The sequence below is a fragment of the Octopus sinensis genome, linkage group LG23 (genome assembly GCF_006345805.1).
Source record: "Octopus sinensis linkage group LG23, ASM634580v1, whole genome shotgun sequence".
Classification (NCBI taxonomy): Eukaryota; Metazoa; Mollusca; class Cephalopoda; order Octopoda; family Octopodidae; genus Octopus; species Octopus sinensis.
In genome coordinates, this window is record NC_043019.1 from 23,517,943 (window position 1) to 23,535,964 (window position 18,022).

General features: G+C 38.2%; 1 protein-coding gene across 1 annotated transcript in view; it reads left to right on the forward strand.

Moving 5' to 3' along the window:
• Nucleotides 1-18,022, forward strand: part of LOC115223398 (pre-mRNA-splicing factor CWC22 homolog) — a 43,822-nt gene that overhangs the window by 13,712 nt on the left and 12,088 nt on the right. Inside the window, exons 2-10 of the mRNA XM_036512648.1 lie at nt 261-3,527; nt 4,518-4,646; nt 5,691-5,784; nt 7,027-7,155; nt 7,400-7,535; nt 9,181-9,284; nt 10,909-11,011; nt 12,732-12,794; nt 14,531-14,629. Coding sequence (XP_036368541.1) covers nt 261-3,527; nt 4,518-4,646; nt 5,691-5,784; nt 7,027-7,155; nt 7,400-7,535; nt 9,181-9,284; nt 10,909-11,011; nt 12,732-12,794; nt 14,531-14,629 — 4,124 coding nt within the window. The remainder of the gene's footprint in view (nt 1-260; nt 3,528-4,517; nt 4,647-5,690; nt 5,785-7,026; nt 7,156-7,399; nt 7,536-9,180; nt 9,285-10,908; nt 11,012-12,731; nt 12,795-14,530; nt 14,630-18,022) is intronic.

The window sequence follows — 18,022 nt, forward strand, 5'->3', positions numbered from 1 at the left end:
TAATGCATCAATGCCTAGCCACTGCCTCATTCAACTTGTAGAGTTGTGTTTATTTACTTGACCTTGCAGGAGCAGGGGCTAACAGTTTCTTTGATAGAAATTGAGTGTAAAGGGAAGGGGGACATGACTAAGTACCACAAGGCATTTTATCTGTTGCTCTACTGATTCCATTATATATTATCCTGATGTGTGTGTGTGTGTTTGAATAATATATGTCTGTTGTTTTAATTGGTCTTCCTTTTTCTTTCCTCTCTTTCTAGTTCACAGGGAGATTCTGTAAAGAAGGATAGTCGAAAGCGCTACATCGACACATCTGATGACAATAGATCAGACAGAGATCGGAGAGATAAGAAGAAATATCCTGACCTTTCTTCATCAAAGAGGGACAGGCGAGAGAACCGAGACGACAGGAGGGAAGCTGGAAGTTCCTCGAGGTCGTCACGTGACCATGATTCTTCTGATACATTGAACCGGAAAAGCCAAGACAGAGACTCTGCTAGTTCAGACAAGGGTAATCTCTGCAAGAGTCTTGTAGACTATGCTGAGAGTGACAAGGAAGCAAAGCACGATGAACGGTATAGCAAGAAGAAGAAGAAAAAAAAGAAGAAGCATTCAGGGAAACAAGCTGAAAATGACTCTGATAACTCCAGTGAAGGCCCCAAGCCTGAAAAACGACGTCGCTTATCAACGAGTAGTAAGAAGAAAAAGAAATCCAGTAAGTGGTCAAGTGATGAGGAGGATGTGTTGCCCAAAAAAGAGCAGATGCATGGGGCCAGCGTAAGCCAAGAATCTTCTTTCAAGAAGAGAGCCAACAAAGAGAGCTCCCAATTGCTGAAAAATCGATGGGATGACAAAGAGAAAGCAGAGTCAAGTTATGACTGGAGAAAAGAGAGGAATGAGTCTGTTGGAGAAAAAGACAGGGTTCGTTCGAAATGGGATTTTGACACTTCTGACGACGACGACGATGATGATGATGATGAAGATGTTGATGCTGGGAGTTCAAAAGTATCTGAAAGCCAGTCCAGCAAAGGGCTACGGTCTGTTGTGGGTGAGTTGAGTAAAGAGAAAACATCGAGGTGGTCATCTACTAAAGAATCAGCTGATGAGAGTGATGATACTGATGGGAATGATAAAGACAAACATGGAAAGGAGCAGACAGATAGAAGCAGCAGCAAGGATCGGGAAAGCCTTTTTGTTTCATCAGAGTTTAGCAAAGAGGGAAGCGTTGAGAAGCTGAAAAGGAAAGGGAAATTATTAGAGACACAAGAGGGTTGGCCTAAAGTTTTAAAAATATCTAAGGAGTTTTCTGGGAAGTTTAGCAGAAGAGAAGATCTCTCGTCAAGCAGGGCAGAAACTGGATCAACAGTTGGTGAATCCTTGAAAGGTCAAAGTTCAGATTCTGTAGATACACGTACGGGAGAACAAACTGAATTGAGAGACAGTTTAGAAGGACGAGATAGTCAGAATGACAGCCCCGAATTAGAGACGAGAGCAAAGGAGAGAATTTCCTTAAAAGGAAAACAGAGCCCTCTAGGTAAAATAGAAACCCAAAAAGATTTAGAAAAAGTCCCTCATGGTAAATCTAGTTGCCATCTTCCAGAGAGTGGAGAAGTTGCTGGGGATCAGTCAAGAGAAAGTAAAATTGGTGAAAAATTAAACAGAAAGAATGAAATGGAGGAGAGAGTGAAAGACAGAGAAGGTGATGGAGATCTTTCAAAAGTTTCTAACTCAGCGAAAAATGACGCAGCAGTTTCATCAAAGCAGAAGCCTCAACCTGAGAGTTATGGGCTTGAGCGCTTGAAGAGCTCTCGAGAAATACATGGAGACAAAGATAAAGATGACATACATATCACAGATGAAGACCGTGAAAAGCTACAGATGAAGAGAAAAATCACCAGTGAAAGATGTCTGGAAGGGAAAAAACAAAGCTTGGGTGAGCTAAAAGAAACTAACCAAGGAAAAGAAACTCTTGCTGAGAGTGATAAATATGGGGATCTGCCAAGTGAAAGGAGCAGAGAGCAGTATACTAAAGGCAGTGGACATGACATGGAGCCTTTAAAAAAGTGTAGAAGTCCTGAAAAGGATGGTAATATAGAAGAGGGGAGTGATTCAAAAGGATCTAGTTGCAGTAGTGAAGAGAAGAATGTATCTGAGAAACACGGGCGACAAAGAGAAGGTTTGAAGCTGAGTCGGTGGGACAGAGATGCCTCAGAAGATAGTAATAAAGAGAGTGGTGGCTTGAAAGACCAGTACAAGAAGAAGAGTGATTCTGGAGACCTTTCTCTTGAGAAAGAGGACTTGAAGAATCAACAAGAGAGAGGTGGTTCTAAAGAGCGTTTTAAAGGCAGAGCAGATTCTCAAAACCAACAAAGGGAAAGGAGTGATTCTGAAAGTGGACACAGTGAGAGGAGCGATTCAAGAGACCAGCGCCATGGAAGGAGTAGCTCCAAAGTCCATCATGTTGAGGGAAGTGACTCTGAGAGCTCACACCATGATAAGAGTGAGTCTGAGGATCAACATAGTGCCAGGAGTGATTCAGATCATCAGAGCCGTGACAAAAGTAGTTCTAAAAAACGTGACCGGGATGATTCTAGAAGTCGGCGCCGGGAAAGGGAAGAATCAAGTGAGCCACGCAAAGAAAGGGATGAGTCCAAGGACCGTCACCAAGAGAAGGAGGATCACAGTACAAAGGATTGGCGTCATGACAGAGACAGCTCTAGGGAACGGCGTCGAAACCCAGATGATTCTAGGGAACGGCACTATGCCAGAGATGACTCTAGAGAGCGACATAGGGATCGGGATTCTTATGACACAAAAAGAAGTAGAGATGATTCGAGGGAAAGACAAAAAGATCGTGATGACTATGGAGGTCGGTACCGATATAGGGACCAACCTCGAGATAACTGGAGGTTCCGGGATAACAGAAGATATCAAAATGACAGTCGGAGAGGCAGATTCAATTTCCGAGGTGGGTTTAAATACAGGGATTCTTCTCGAGAAAGACAAAGGTACAGAGATGATTCGAGGGATTATCGTAGGGACAGGGACAATAGAAAGGATTCTGACCGTGACAGTGACAAGCACCAGCGACACAGTAGCTGGAGAGATCGTAATCGTTCCTCATCACCAGATCGCTACAGGTCCAAAGAAAACTCTGGCCGTGAAAATAAAACTCGAAAATCTGACACTTCCTCTGGCGGCAAGAGACTCAATGGCTCGCCTGATAGACATCACAGTGCTGACAGCTCACCAGATCATCATAGAAGCAATGACGAGAAAACATCCAGTTCTGCTCAGAAGAATCAACAGCGAGAGAAACGTACCACTGATCTCTCTGATAAAACTACATCAGACCCTTCTGTTCCAAAATCATCAGGTAGTGGTGAGACTACTACAGCCAGTTCTAAACCAGTTAACCCATCCAAAGATCCCACTGGTGCAGGAATTCTTACCACAAGGACTGGAGGAGCTTATATACCACCAGCTAGATTGAAAATGATGCAGACCCAAATAACGGATAAGAGTAGGTAAGTGCACACTTTATAGTCTTTCTGTTTTCTGTCTGCTTTTATTCATACATATGTGTGTATGTGTACATAGAGAATAGTTTTCCTTTCAAACATGTATTAAAAGCACAACTCTATTCAAGTTTGATCTTTATTAACTCTTTTGATACCAATCTGGCCAAAACCGCCCCTGGCTCTGTAGTACAAATGTCTTGTTTTCATAAGTATCGAATTAAAATCTTCCACCAAACTTTAGTCACAATTTATGTTCCCAACACTAGCTTAATGATAACTAAGTTGTTTTAGTAAATTCTTTATTATATTTAAAATTAATTGAATGAAACACAGAGCATCTCAAAATAAATACGGTAATGAAAGGGTTAAAGATCTTCTATGTTCTTCCAAACCAAACATAAAGGACTAATACAGAAACACAAAGCATCCTTATTAAAAAGAAAGCACTCAAGTTAAATCTAGTTGTGCTTTTAATATGATGTTAGTGTGTGTGTTAATATTATTGCTGAAAGTAGCAAACTGGCATTGTTAGCACCCCTGGCAAAATGCTAAACAAAATTTTGCCTGTCTTTATGTATTAATCTGTTTCAATGTGAGAACTAAACATAAATGGTTGTTTATTTTACTAAATTGATAGAAACACATCGTTCAGTTGTGTATTTCATTAAAAATATAGTTACAGTAGGGTTTAATATTTTACAGGTGTAAGTGTGGTAATTGTTTCACTGACTCTGTATTTGATGTCTTCTGAGAATGGTCCAACTCCAAGCATGTAGAACTAATAATCAGAAGAATGCTGGAAAAGGAGTGGTGAAAAAAAAATGGATAGTTTTCACAAACATCATTTCTTGCATGTGGTGGACATGAAATTCACTATTCCTATGTGACAAACATAATCACGAAGAAGGATAGCTATATAACTAGATGGTTGTGTATGTTTATATATTTTGCTATTGTTCACACCCTAATGTAGTGTGCTGACGTGTCTTATTGCAGTGTTGCCTACCAGAGACTGTCGTGGGAAGCTTTACGTAAGAGCATCAATGGTCACATCAACAAAGTCAATGTGACCAATATTATTGGAATTGTACGAGACTTGTTCCAGGAAAACATTGTGAGAGGAAGGTAAGTGGGATACATTTTACTTATTTGATGTTTGATCAATACTATCATCAGGTTTGTTTAATCTTTTATGACCTTAGTCTATATATATATATTGTTAGTCTTATAGTCCTGATATCTGTGTACAGGAAATATGTTAGTCTTATATAGCTGTGGTTTAAATACATATATATATATATATATATATATATATATATATATATCGTGATCACGTGACCGACCAGACCATCAGATGTTACTACACATCACTGGTCACTATACGTTCGCATTGTTTTAGCCTTCAAATGACACCACCCCGCTGGCTAAGCGAGCAGGCCAACTGAAGAAAGAGTGGTGAAAGAGTACAGCAGGGATCACCACCCCCTGCCGGAGCCTTGTGGAGCTATTAAGTGTTTTCACTCAATAAACACTCACAACCCCCGGTCTGGGAATCGAAACCGCGATCCTACGACTGTGAGTCCGCTGCCCTAACCACTGGGCCATTGCACCTCCACATATATATATATATATATATATATATGTATATATATATATATATATATGTGTATATATATAATATATATATATATATATATGTATATATATATATATATATATGTGTATATATATATATATATATGTATATATATATATATTATATATATATATATATATATATATATATCGTATATATTTGTGTTTGCTGGTTTTGTTAATATAAGTGCTGTGCCTGGTATATGTGTTCTAACAGCTATATTAACGTTATATAATGTCATGTCTAAAATATTTAGGAGTTTATTGAACTAATTTCAGACTAACAACTCTCTTGTCCAGCTGGATTTTTGGACTAACAGCTGTATTTCCCAAGTGGATTACTGGATTAGATAGACTCATAGATGCCTGACCTGAACTAGACTGATAATTTTATTTGTCATCTCAGCATATCTCTTTGATCATAGTTACTTTTGTTGTTGCTTTGATTACTTCATACCTTACAGGTTTAATAAGCACAAATATTTCAGTTAAGTACATCTCTCTGACTGTATGTTTTTTGTTTTTTTTTGGCAGAGGTCTGCTGGCTCGCTCATTACTTCAAGCTCAAATAGCTTCCCCAACTTTCACCCATGTCTATGCTGCACTTGTGGCCATCATTAACACCAAGGTAAATAAAATCATTTTCAACTTTACATGTTATGAAAAATTTCTGTTTTTGTCTCTCATCATTCTCTTTTTTTCTTTCTCTCTTTATCTGTTATTGGTTCATAGAATAGAAATTGGATTTCCACTTTGGCTCTCCAAGACAATAGCTTCCACAGATAATTTATAAAGATGACCGAAACGTTCAACTGACCAGATTTCTCCTTGTGGTCCATTGTATCTATATAAAAAGCTGTGTGGTAGTTAACAAGGGAACTCACACAGTCACCTGGTTTCATGCTTGATCACAGTACATGACACCTTGAGCATGTGTCTTCTACCATAGTTTTAGTTTGACCTTCACCTTGTCGGAGAAATTAAATATATCTTTTCTTGGATAGCTGGCTTAATCTGTTGCCTGGTTCAGAACTGATGCCTTGATTTTTGGATAACTTAAATAGTGTCCACTCTGAAGATAACCCATCAGGTGTTAGGCTCTTCCTCACTTTGCCCTGTCAAAGGACATGGTACTGACCTTCTTTCAGACCGAACCATTGAAATAGACAGACAGCTAGGACTGTAGAGTGTCAGTCTAGGCACTTTATATCATTTAGTATTGTCCTACTAGGTTTTGAGTTCAAATGTAGAGAGGAGTGATGGTCATCAGTTTTACCTTCTTTCATCCTTCTGTTGTAATGTAGTAAGTACCAGTAATCTGCTGGACTGAATCAATTGATTCTACCTCATACCAGCTGTTTAGCTTTGTATTTGTCTCAGTGTTCATCTGAGATGAATTGAGCTGAACAGACTAGAGAATCATCAGAATCTTGAGCAGAAGTCAGCTGCATTTAGTGATCATAGGCTTTCAAAGAACCAATCCTTAACCCATCCTGATTCCAACAACAACCATCATACATGCAAAGACATGGTATCAATTCAAGCTCCAATTTGATTATATTAATCCATGTTTTTAGCTACCCACCTCACTGTTTGTGCCATATAAAGAGCAACTCTGGCATGATTGCATCGCATAAGGCATGTTTGCCTTATGGATTGCAGACTGTGTGGCTGAACCAGTGGTGGTATCTTTTGGACAAATATTATTCAAAGAAATTAGTCTTGTAATGATTCTAAAAGTACATTAGGTGGATGGATATTTGGGAAAAGTGTGAATGTCACAACACTGCATATGTTCTCATGTAAACCATCATCATCAGTAAACTTTCTCTATTTACCACTTACTGTCCTTACTGTTTCGTTCTTTAAGTTTCCTCAAAATGGTGAGCTAATCCTACGCCGACTGATTATCCAGTTCAGGAGGGCTTTCAAGAGGAACGACAAAACTGTCTGTATTTCATCCTGCCGATACATCGCACATTTGGTCAATCAACAAGTGGTGAGTTCCTTTTTATTCACATCTATTCACTCTGCTCCCCATTTGCTCTTTTTCTCCTTTTTTTCTAAACAGTAGGATGTGATTTGAGGGAGACTTGGTTGTTATTTCTAGTGAGTCATACAACCATACAGAAGATCTCTGATTAGTTCAAAAAAGTTATAACTTTTACATCCTTAATGACAGTCAGGAATCTAGTTTAAATAATTTCAACTGTAAATATTTTTCTTCTTGTTGTATTTTCCAGGCACATGAGGTGATAGCTTTAGAGATTCTAACATTGCTGCTTGAGAACCCAACGAATAACTCTGTTGAAGTAGCTGTTGGTTTTTTGAAGGAGTGTGGCCAAAAGCTGACCGAGGTGTCCCCAAGGGGAGTTAATGGTAAGGTACCTTTTTTATAATCTCTGTAATAGGACCACCTAGCTTTGATAACATGAAAATAATACTTGAAACTCTGCCAAACACAACTTACAGGTGTTCTCTCCAGACATTCATATGGGTTGTGGATGTAACAGACATACATGTATTTCTTAGTTATGCAGATGCGAAAAAGGTTAGATTTCTGCTCTAATGATGGTGTAACAGGTGTAGGGATATAACTTAGGAGAGGAAAAAGCGTAATTTAAATCCGGTTCTCAACGATTCTTTTATGTATAGAACTCTTTAACTGCTATTTTATTCTGGTGGACCCCCATAATCATTTGATGGTTAAAAACTAGCTTTATAAAAACTTCTTTTGAAATCCCTATTTTGTTTTTCCCCGCATTAACTTGTGTAGGTTGAACTGTGTAAACTGTTGGAGAAGGAACCCACATGTGTCTCGCAATACATACATCTAAAGCAAAATTTTTTTAAGGGTTCTTAAAATACTATTGTGGATCTCCAATTTACTATTTTGTTGTGTGGGTCCCCAAATTTCTGATATTAACCACTGATTTAAATGGGAAAAGAGATGCACAAATTTGGGTGTAACCCCTGAAAGGGTTCTGCACAATTAGAGATTATACAGGTTTAAGTGGGGCAGGGTACTACAAATTTGTGATATTTATTTTAAGACATATCACTCACAGATTAATTTGTTTAACGTAATGTCAGCCCTCACTAAACAGACCTATGGTCCCTGGAATGACATGGGGTGATCTACATATCCATTACTCCAAATAAACTATAGTATGATCTAGTTAGGATCAAACTGTGTACTCCAATATGCAGTGGTTATATTTTAACGAGGGTGTTGTATAGTGGTTCTGTCCTGTTGTAATGCCTTTTTGTTTCTGCATTCCTGTAGGTTATGGTGGTGACTGCAGCAGAGGCAAAGTGGACTTGGTTTGAGCTTGACAGTTGTTATTCCTTTGCACTTGTCATTGGTGATGTGTTCTTCCCAGCACAATTTTGTAGGCTCATGTGGTTATTGCTACTGCTGTAAAACAGGATTTCACCCATTCAACATCAGGATCACACACACATGCACATAAGCTGCGAATTGACATGTTTTGGAGATTGGAAAGACAAATATTTTGTATGCTTATCCAGTTTTTCAAACAGAAAATTGCAAAGTCACACTCAAATGGAGAGCTGGATACTGTGTAAAATTTGACATTTACTACCTCTTGCCTTGTTGCTTTAGTTTCAAATTTCAGTTGACCGTGCTCTGTTTTGATAAAGTATCTTACCAGTAATAAACAAATATGTTTAACTGATTCCCCCAGCAAAAGCTTTTTCAAAAAATTGACATTAACCCTTTAGCATTCAAATGTAATGCTTATTTATTCACATTGTTTTGAATCAATCATGCATTATTGCATAGCTTTGAGATTTCAATGATGTGATTGTATAGTTTCAGAACGATATTGTAGGGTAAGTGTGAGAAGTCAGATCTAGTCTGAACATAAAACTGGTAGAATATATGGTAGTTTGTTTTTTTTTTTTACTTTTAATATAATCATTTTTCCCCCTTTTGTTTTTAGCTTGAAATTATATTTATTTAAAACATTTTGGTGAGACTTTCTGTTTTCTTTCTTTGCAGCAATTTTTGAACGACTGAAAAATATTCTCCATGAAGGCAAACTTGAGATGCGTACTCAGTATATCATAGAAGTAATGTTTGCAGTACGCAAGGATGGTTTCAAGGTTTGTGTTGGTTTATTACTGAAATGGGTACTATACTGAGGCACCTCTTTCTTTTAACCTTGGGATGTTGTCCTGTGTTTATTTCATCAACTTCAGCTATAAGGAAGGCAAAGACAACTCAGCATAACAAAGATGGATGCATATGATAAATCCACTTTTTCTAGCTTCTTGGACCAAGAAAAGTAAAAGTAATTACCTGATCAACGACAGGTATTACTGCCAGTTGTACGATATAGAAGGAAAATTATATATTTATCATTAATAACCGAGAAGTAAAAATAACTGAACACTAACTACTCTCAGTCACTTGACTGTAGCCATGCTGGAGCATTGCTTTAGGGGGTTTTAGTTGAACAAATTGACTCCAGGACTTAATTCTTAGGCCTAGTACTTATTCTGTTGGGCTCTTTTGCCCAACCACTAAGTTACAGAGATGTAAACACACCAACACCAGTTGTCAAGTGATGATGGGAAGACAAACACAGACACAAAGGCACACACATACATGCATAATCATCATCATGGGTAGACGGTTGACAGGAGCCAGCCTGGTAGAAGACTATCCCAGGCTACTATGCTTCTTTTGGCAGGGTTTTTATGGCTGGATACCTTTCCTAACACCAACCACTCTGCAGAGTGGACTCAGTGCTTTTTACCTGTCACTAACACAAGTGAGGTTAGTTTTTGCCTGAATTTTACTGCTGGATGCCTTTCCAAATGTCAACCACTTTACAGTGTAGACTGGATGCTTTTTACATGGCACCAGCATTGGCAAGGTCACCAAGTAACTTGCAAGACAAGGAATTTTGAGAGGGGCAGGGGCATTTCAGTTTCCATCTATGAAATCCATTCACAAGGCTTTGGCTGACATGAGGTTATAGTAGAAGATACTTGCCCAAGGTACCATGTAGTGGGACTGAATACAGAACAATGTGGCCGGGAAGTAAGCTTTTTACCACACCTTGCATATAGGTGTATATATATATATATATATATATATATATATATACATGTGTATGTGTGTTCATATTTTTCTATTGCCTCTTCTACATTGTTTTACTTCTTAATAATTATAATTGTTCCTCCTCCCCACACAAAAATATTTGCTTCTATATTTTTAAGAGATGACGAATTATGTACATTATTTACATTCGACGGATATTTGTCCTCATCTTGTTTGTTGTTAACACAATGTTTCGGCTGATATACCCTCCAGACTTCATCAGGTGTCTTGGGGAAATTTCGAACCTGGGTTCTCATTCCTACAGTATTTTTCGTTGTTGTTCAGGTCACTGCCTCGAATTAACTTGGAATCTTGGGGTTAGTAGCCTGCACTCTTAACCATTACACCATATGCTGCTCATAACCACTATGCCATGTGCCCACGCTCTTAACCCCAAGATTCTGAGTTCGATTCCAGGCAGTGACCTGAATAATAATTGATCGTATCAGCTGGGACCCTAGTCATCGTGACCAACGGAGTGCTCCTCTCCTCTCTCAGCAACTAATATTGGTCCTACCTTCCTTTATTTCATCCTGTTCCTACCATACAGTGATGGTCCCTCCTTCCTTGTTGTCTCACACTTTGTGGCTTACATGTAATTTTATCTCTCTTTAATTTCAGGACCATCCAGCAGTTATTGATGAACTTGATCTAGTCTTGGAGGCAGACCAGTTTACTCACCTGCTTACTCTTGATGATGCTGTTGGTGGAGACGACATATTGAGTAAGTTATCTTTGTGTAGGAATGATCTCTGTATGGGAATAAATATATTGGTGCATGTGGTGGGGTTTGTGTGTGTTTAAGGTGTGTGGCTTGGTGGTTTGGGTATTTGGTTCACAATCGTAAGGTCATGAGTTCGAAAACTGGTGGCACATTGTTTTATTTCACGTTGCTCCGTCCAGTCCACTCAGCTGGCAAAAATGTGTTGTACCTGTAATTGAAAGGGCCAGGCTTATGACATAACTTTGTCATGCTGAACCACGCCAAGAACTACGTTAAAGGCACATGTGTCTGTGAAGTACTCTGCCACTTGCATGTTAATTCCACGAGCTGACAATTCGGTTGAATGGCTCAGCTGGAATCTGGGTCATCGTAACTGACAGAGTGGCCAGTGTGTTAATGTGGGAACAATCACATGTATTGCTGCTTGGTGTGTGTGTGTGTCTTGGTGTGGAAAAGATCTCTGTATCAATCTGGATATATTGGTGCGTGTGTGTGTGTGTGTGTATATATATATATATATAATATCACCGTGATCGACCAGGCTATCAGATGTTGCTACACATCGCTGGTCACAATGCGCTTCGCATTGTTTTAGCCTTCAAATGACGCCACCCCGCTGGCTAAGCGAGCAGGCCAACAGAAGAAAGAGTGAGAGAAAGTTGTAGCGAAAGAGTACAGCAGGGATCGCCACCACCGCCTGCTGGAGCCTCAAGGAGCTTTAGGTGTTTTCGCTCAATAAACACTCACAACGCCTGATCTGGGAATCAAAACTGCGATCCTACGACCGCGAGTCCGCTGCCCTAACCACTGGGCCATTGTGCCTCCACTATATATATATATATATATATATATATATGAAGGTTGTTTTGTCTGCATCGTAGTGATTTGTCCTTTTTTCTTTTTTCACTGCAGCCTTGGAAATGAAGAGGGGAGGCTTTTTTTTATAAAACAAAGTTTCCAAAAATTTACGTTTTTTTTCCTCTCCTGATGACCCCACAAGCTTGCTAGCATATGGGGTGCAGAGCTTTCAACTGGTAATGCTTGCATCTGCAAGTTCTTTGCAAAAAATCTAGAGGGAGATAGGATATTTTAGTCCTGGTAGAGAACCTCTGATTTGTTAATGGCATAATGATCTACACTCTGTGTACACTGTGAAGCAACTGATATAGGAAGACCATTTTGTTGTAAAAAGTGCTACATGTACAACAGATATTAGTGGTTTTCTGTGTTATGTTTATCTGATGAGAAAGGAACGAGAGATTGCGAAATGTTGTACAGAACAGGTTTGTTCAACCTATGTCAGCATGGAAAAACAAATGTAAAATAATAATAATAATGAGAAAAAAGTGGTAAATAACAGATAATAGCTTGTGAATTTTAGGGGTGTGAAATTTTGATTGCACACAAAATTACCACAAAATGTTGTGTGAAAATAATTTTTTTACACGCTTCAGTAATAGGCAAGCAGGGTTTTTCAAATTCCAATATCTAAAATCTTAGAACACAACCATTTTTCTACAGAGCTGTTTTTAGTTTAATGCCATCATGTGTGTGTGGGGGGGTATTTTAGACACAGTCTACCTGGGACTATACACCATTGTTTGCTTGAAAAAAAGGAGAGGTTTACGTGAGTGTATGATAGTTGGCAACAGAAGAAATTGCCAAAAGTCAACAATACTTGTTTAAATTTTGATTCAACTTTGTTTTTTGCCTGTTTCAGATGTTTTCAAACAAGATGATAATTTTCTTGAAAATGAAGAAAAATATAATCTTCTTAAAGAAGGTAAGATTTACTTTAGTCACCGCTTATTATTACTGTTAACATTAGTTATTACTGTTGTATTACATTGATTATTATTATTATGCATTACACTAAAATGGAAAGCTGGCAGAATCATTAACACATTTGGAAAAATGCTTAGCACCATTTCATCCGTCTTTATGTTCTGAGTTCAGATTCCACCGAGGTTGACTTTGCCTTTCATCCATTCTTTCAGGGTCGGTAAAATAAGTACCAGTTATGTACTGGGATTGATGTAATCAGCTTACTCCCTCCTCTGAAATGGCTGGCCTTGTGCCAAAATTTGAAACCAATATTATGTTACTTTGGTTATTACTACTGTATTACATTAGTTATTACTATCATGTTATCAACTGGTACTGTCGCTAATGTATTACTGACTAATTCTTATTATTGACTGGCTAATAGAGGTGAGCTGGCAGAACTGTTACCACACTGAGCAAAATGCTTAGCAGTACTCCTTCCAGCTGTTTACATTCTGAGTTCAAGTGCCACCGAGGCCAACTTTGCCTTTCATCCTTTTTGGGATTGATAAATTCCGTGCCGGTGGCATGTAAAATGCACCAATCCGATCGTGGCTGTTGCCAGCCTCGCCTGGCACGTAAAAAGCACCCACTACACTCACGGAGTGGTTGGCGTTAGGAAGGGCATCCAGCTGTAGAAACATTGCCAGATCAGACTGGAACCTGGTGCAGCCTTCTGGCTTCCCAGATCCCCGGTCGAACCGTCCAACCCATGCTAGCATGGAGAACGGACGTTAAACGATGATGATGATGATGAGTAGCAGTTAAGCACTGGGGTTGATGTAATTGACTAATCCCTCCCCTCCCAATTTCAGGCCACGTGCCTATAATAGAAAGAATTTTGCCTGGCTGAAATACTATATTAGTGATTGGTTATAAGTACTGTACTACCAACTGGTAATAAGTGCTCTTGCCAACTAGTTTAACTGGTATAATATTACTAGTTAGTGTCATGAGTTATATCTGCTGTGGTACCACACGGTAAAGCCAGTTCGTGTTGCTTTTTGGCTGTCAGGTGCGTGTGTGTCTTGAGGAGTTAGATTTGGTTATTGTTTATAGTAGGTCAAGTTACCGCTTAGCAGTTGCGATAGTGGTGGGATTAGAAAACTGCCAGTCTATCTTTCTGTGTGTTTTTTCCAGATATTCTTTCTCTCAAAGCTGATTTCCAGTGGATTATATAATAATGAAATTATTGTATACAGTGCTCAGGTGCACCACAACTTGTCAGACAGTGCGTATAAAGTATATGCAGTAATGTACAAATGTCTGGAAAGCGAATAATGTAAGAGTCAGATACATGCTTGTGTGTGTATGGAGGGGAGAAAATCAGGTGTAGTGTTGGCGAATCTCAGGAAGCATGAAAGTTTTGAAGGATGCAGTGCTCCGACAACTAACAACTGATGCCGGCAGTTTGTTCCATGCTTCAGCAACTCTCAGTGTGAAAAAATGTTTCCGAAAGTCATGGGAGCTGTGCTGTTTTCTGACTTTGTAAATATGTCCATGTGTGTTAGACGGATCTCTGGTTAAATAATGTAGAATCAATTAACTTTTTCTGCCTCTAAATATAGAAAAATTGATAAAATATTTAGATATTTCATTTATAAATTTGCTAATTTTTTTCCAAAAATTGAATTAGTATTTTTATTTATTGTTTATTTTTATTTTTATTTTACATATGTATTTTTGTTATTTCAGAGATTTTGAATTCAAGTTCTGACGAGAGTAGTGACGAAAGTGGTGATGGTAGTCAGTCTGACAGTGGAAGTGAAGGTGGTGGAGGAGGAGACGATGCCGGTAAGTACTCCAGGTTTGATCTTGTTGTTAGGTGACTGTGATTTTCAAAGTTGTTGTTGCAATCTCTGATTGGGTCGTTCTGTAATCAAAGGTATTGCAGCTATTGCAATCCTGTCCTTTTAGGTGTATGCAGGGCATTATCTAACGGAGCTCCTTAATTTAGATCGGTGGTTCTCAACCATTTTTTTATCTATGGACCTTTTTAATTACTATTTTATTTTAGTGGACACCTGTCTCCATTTATGTTTAGTTTTATAGATACTCCTTTCAAAATTCCTATTTTGATTTTTACATATTAACTTGTATAGGTTGAACTATGTAAAACGTTTGAGAAAGAAACCTAGCTGTTTCTTATAATAAATACATCCAAAACCCTTTCATCGATTCTTAAAATAGTACTGTGGATCCCCAATTTATTTTGCTTTTTCTTGCGTGGAGCCCCCAAAATCTTATACGGACCCCAGTTGAGAACCACTGATTTATAGCAGTAGTTCTCAACCATTTTTTTTTACCTATGAATGCCTTTGGTTTCTATTTTACTCAGGTGGACTCTCATAGCCATTTGATATGTGAAAAAAATCCTATTCTTATAATTAGAGATTATTTGGAATTGTATAAAAAGTTAAAATATTTTGTGCATTGTAGAAGTATAACTGATTTATTGCAGATAAATTTTAACCACAAAATCTTATATGGACCTCAGTTGAGAATCATTGATTTAGAGAATAAGATGTACTTAGAGGAGATATTTGCTGCTATTTCTTGCAAGTTGTGCCACCACATAGTATCACCCCCCCCCCCCTACGTTTTCACAGCTGTGGTGAGAGTTAAGTCTTGGTTTCATTTTTTTTTTAGGAAAGTACAAGTTGTTGTATCTCTGACCTAAGGTCTCTGCAAGTTCGAGCCTCTGGTGAGAGCTAGTGGTTGGTTCTGTTTGTTATCTTAGTAAAGTACTAAGTTAATGGTAGTCATTGATTTCATACTGTTTTGATATAAGTGCCAATGATGAAATCTATCATTGTGTTATTTTTGTTGTTGTTTCTGTTGTTTCATTTTGTTCAAATCTTGTTGGGGGTTGACATTACCATATTGTCAACTATATTGAGGAGTAAGTGAGGGGGTTTAGTCCCCTCTTTTGACATTCTGAGCTCAATGTCTGCCAGTGTAATCTTTGTTGTCTATCCCTCCAAGCTTAACAGGAAGATTGATTCAGCTGTCAGTACCTCTGCTTAACAAGATTTCTGGTCTAGGACCAACATCAGTTGTACTGCTACTACCTCTGCTGCTGCTGCTTGTTGTTGTTGTTGTTATTATTATTATTATTATTATTATTATTATTATTATTATTATTATTTATTTTTATTATTTATTATTTATTATTATTATTATTAAGGCAGCAACCTGACAGGGTTGTTAGCATGGTGGGTAAAATACTTAACAGCATTTTGTCTGCCTTTACATTGTGGGTTCAAATTTCACCAAGGTCAACTTTGCCTTTCATCCTTTTGGGGGTCAATAGAATAAGTACCAATTGATCACTGGGGTTGATGTAATCAACTTACCCCTCCCCTGAAATTGCTGCCTTTATGCCAAAATTTAAAACCATTATTATTGTTATTAATTGACTTTTTCTCCCCAAATTCCAGGCTTTGTGCCCTTAGTAGAAAGAATTATTGTTATTTTAAAGCAGCAAGCTGACAGAATTGTTACCATGCTGGACAATTTCTGTTTCGCTCCTGTGACCGGGTGTTGAGGTTTACTGTTCGGATTCTCTACGGTTGATCGTGGGACCGTGGGGATTTTCCGAGCCCCCCCCCCCCCCCCTCCCCCGTTTGTCAGCGCGCATTTTTTTTGTCATATTCCTTTAATATACAATGCCTTACACCTGTTACACACATTCGTTTCCATTTTTCCCACCGGGTGCGGATTTAGATTTTAACCCTGGACAAGATGGCTAATGGTATTTTACTCATCTTTATGTCCTGAGTTCAACTTTGCCTTTCATCCTATCAGGGTCATTGAAACAAGTATCTGTTGAATACTGGGGTCAATGTTAATTGACTAACCCCTCCTCCACCCAAACTTCAGGCCTTGTGCCTAAGGTAGAAAAGATTATTATTATAATTGATAAACTATAAGGCAGTGATCTGGCAGAATCATTAGAGCATCAGAAAAATACTTTGCAGTATTTGCCCAAACACTTTGCATTTCGAGTTCAAATCCCACTGGGATCAGCTTTGCTTTTCATCCTTTTAGGGTCGATAAAATAAATATCAATCAAGCACTAAGGTTGAGGCAATCAAACTTGCCACCCCTCACCCCCCACCCTCAAAATTGCTGGGTTTGTGCCTAAACTGAAAACTACTATTATTATTATTATGAAAGTGAGGAGATGAATCATGAAATTATTATTAGTTTATCAGCTTTGAATCTCAGTATTTACTTTATGTTCTTATTTCTGTGTCCATCCGGGATCAACTTTGTCTTTATTCTTTTGTGGGGTCAACAAAATAACCGCTTAAGTACTGTTGTTAATTTAATCATTTGTTCTCTGCTCCAAAATGTAAAGCCTTGTGCTTCTCTTAGAAACTACTACTGCTGCTGTCTTGTTAGTAAAACCTGTTATATGCTCCAGGTCAGCTTTAAACTGTTTTGGGTTTCTTGAAGTAAAAAACGAGGCCTTTTTGTTTGTTTTGAATGTTGGTCTTTGAAGAATTTATTGCAAACTGGCTCAGGCAACTATTTATATCTGTACATTATGTTGGTTCTTATCTTTTTTTGTATTACAAATGAATTATCTTATCTCTATTGCATTAGGATCAAAGTGATATAAATATTAATTAGTCTTTATGTGGGGGAATGGGGGAGTAGTTTCTTAATGTTGTTGATATGAGGTTTGGAAATAAAAACTGCTTGTGCAATAAGTTATTACAAATAGCTGGGTATTGTTGTTGCTGCATTGTTTACATAAAGGAGTCTATCACTGTTGGGATTACATTCAGTTGAGTGTTGGACACTGTTGGTGTATACCTACAGACTGATTACCCTTTCCAATGGACATAGTTTGGTTGTCATATCACTGTAATGTGTGTAAGAAGGCTGGACTTTCAACATTCAGTAAGAGTACTTTGCATGTATTTTAGTGTGTCATGCATGCGTGTGTGTGTGTGTGTGTGACCACTGTCCGAAGTCAGGACACCATGATAGATCGTTAGCTCCTACATCCATTTTTTTTCTCTCCTTGTTTCTTTTCTGTGTCTCTTTCTGTCGAAGAGCGTAAGCTCGAAACGTGAAAGACTTTTTCTATTTCTATTCCTGAGCGCCATACTAATACATTTGTTTGTTTGTACTCCACTTGCCTTCGTCTTTTGTTTATTTTCGTAAACCTTCCCG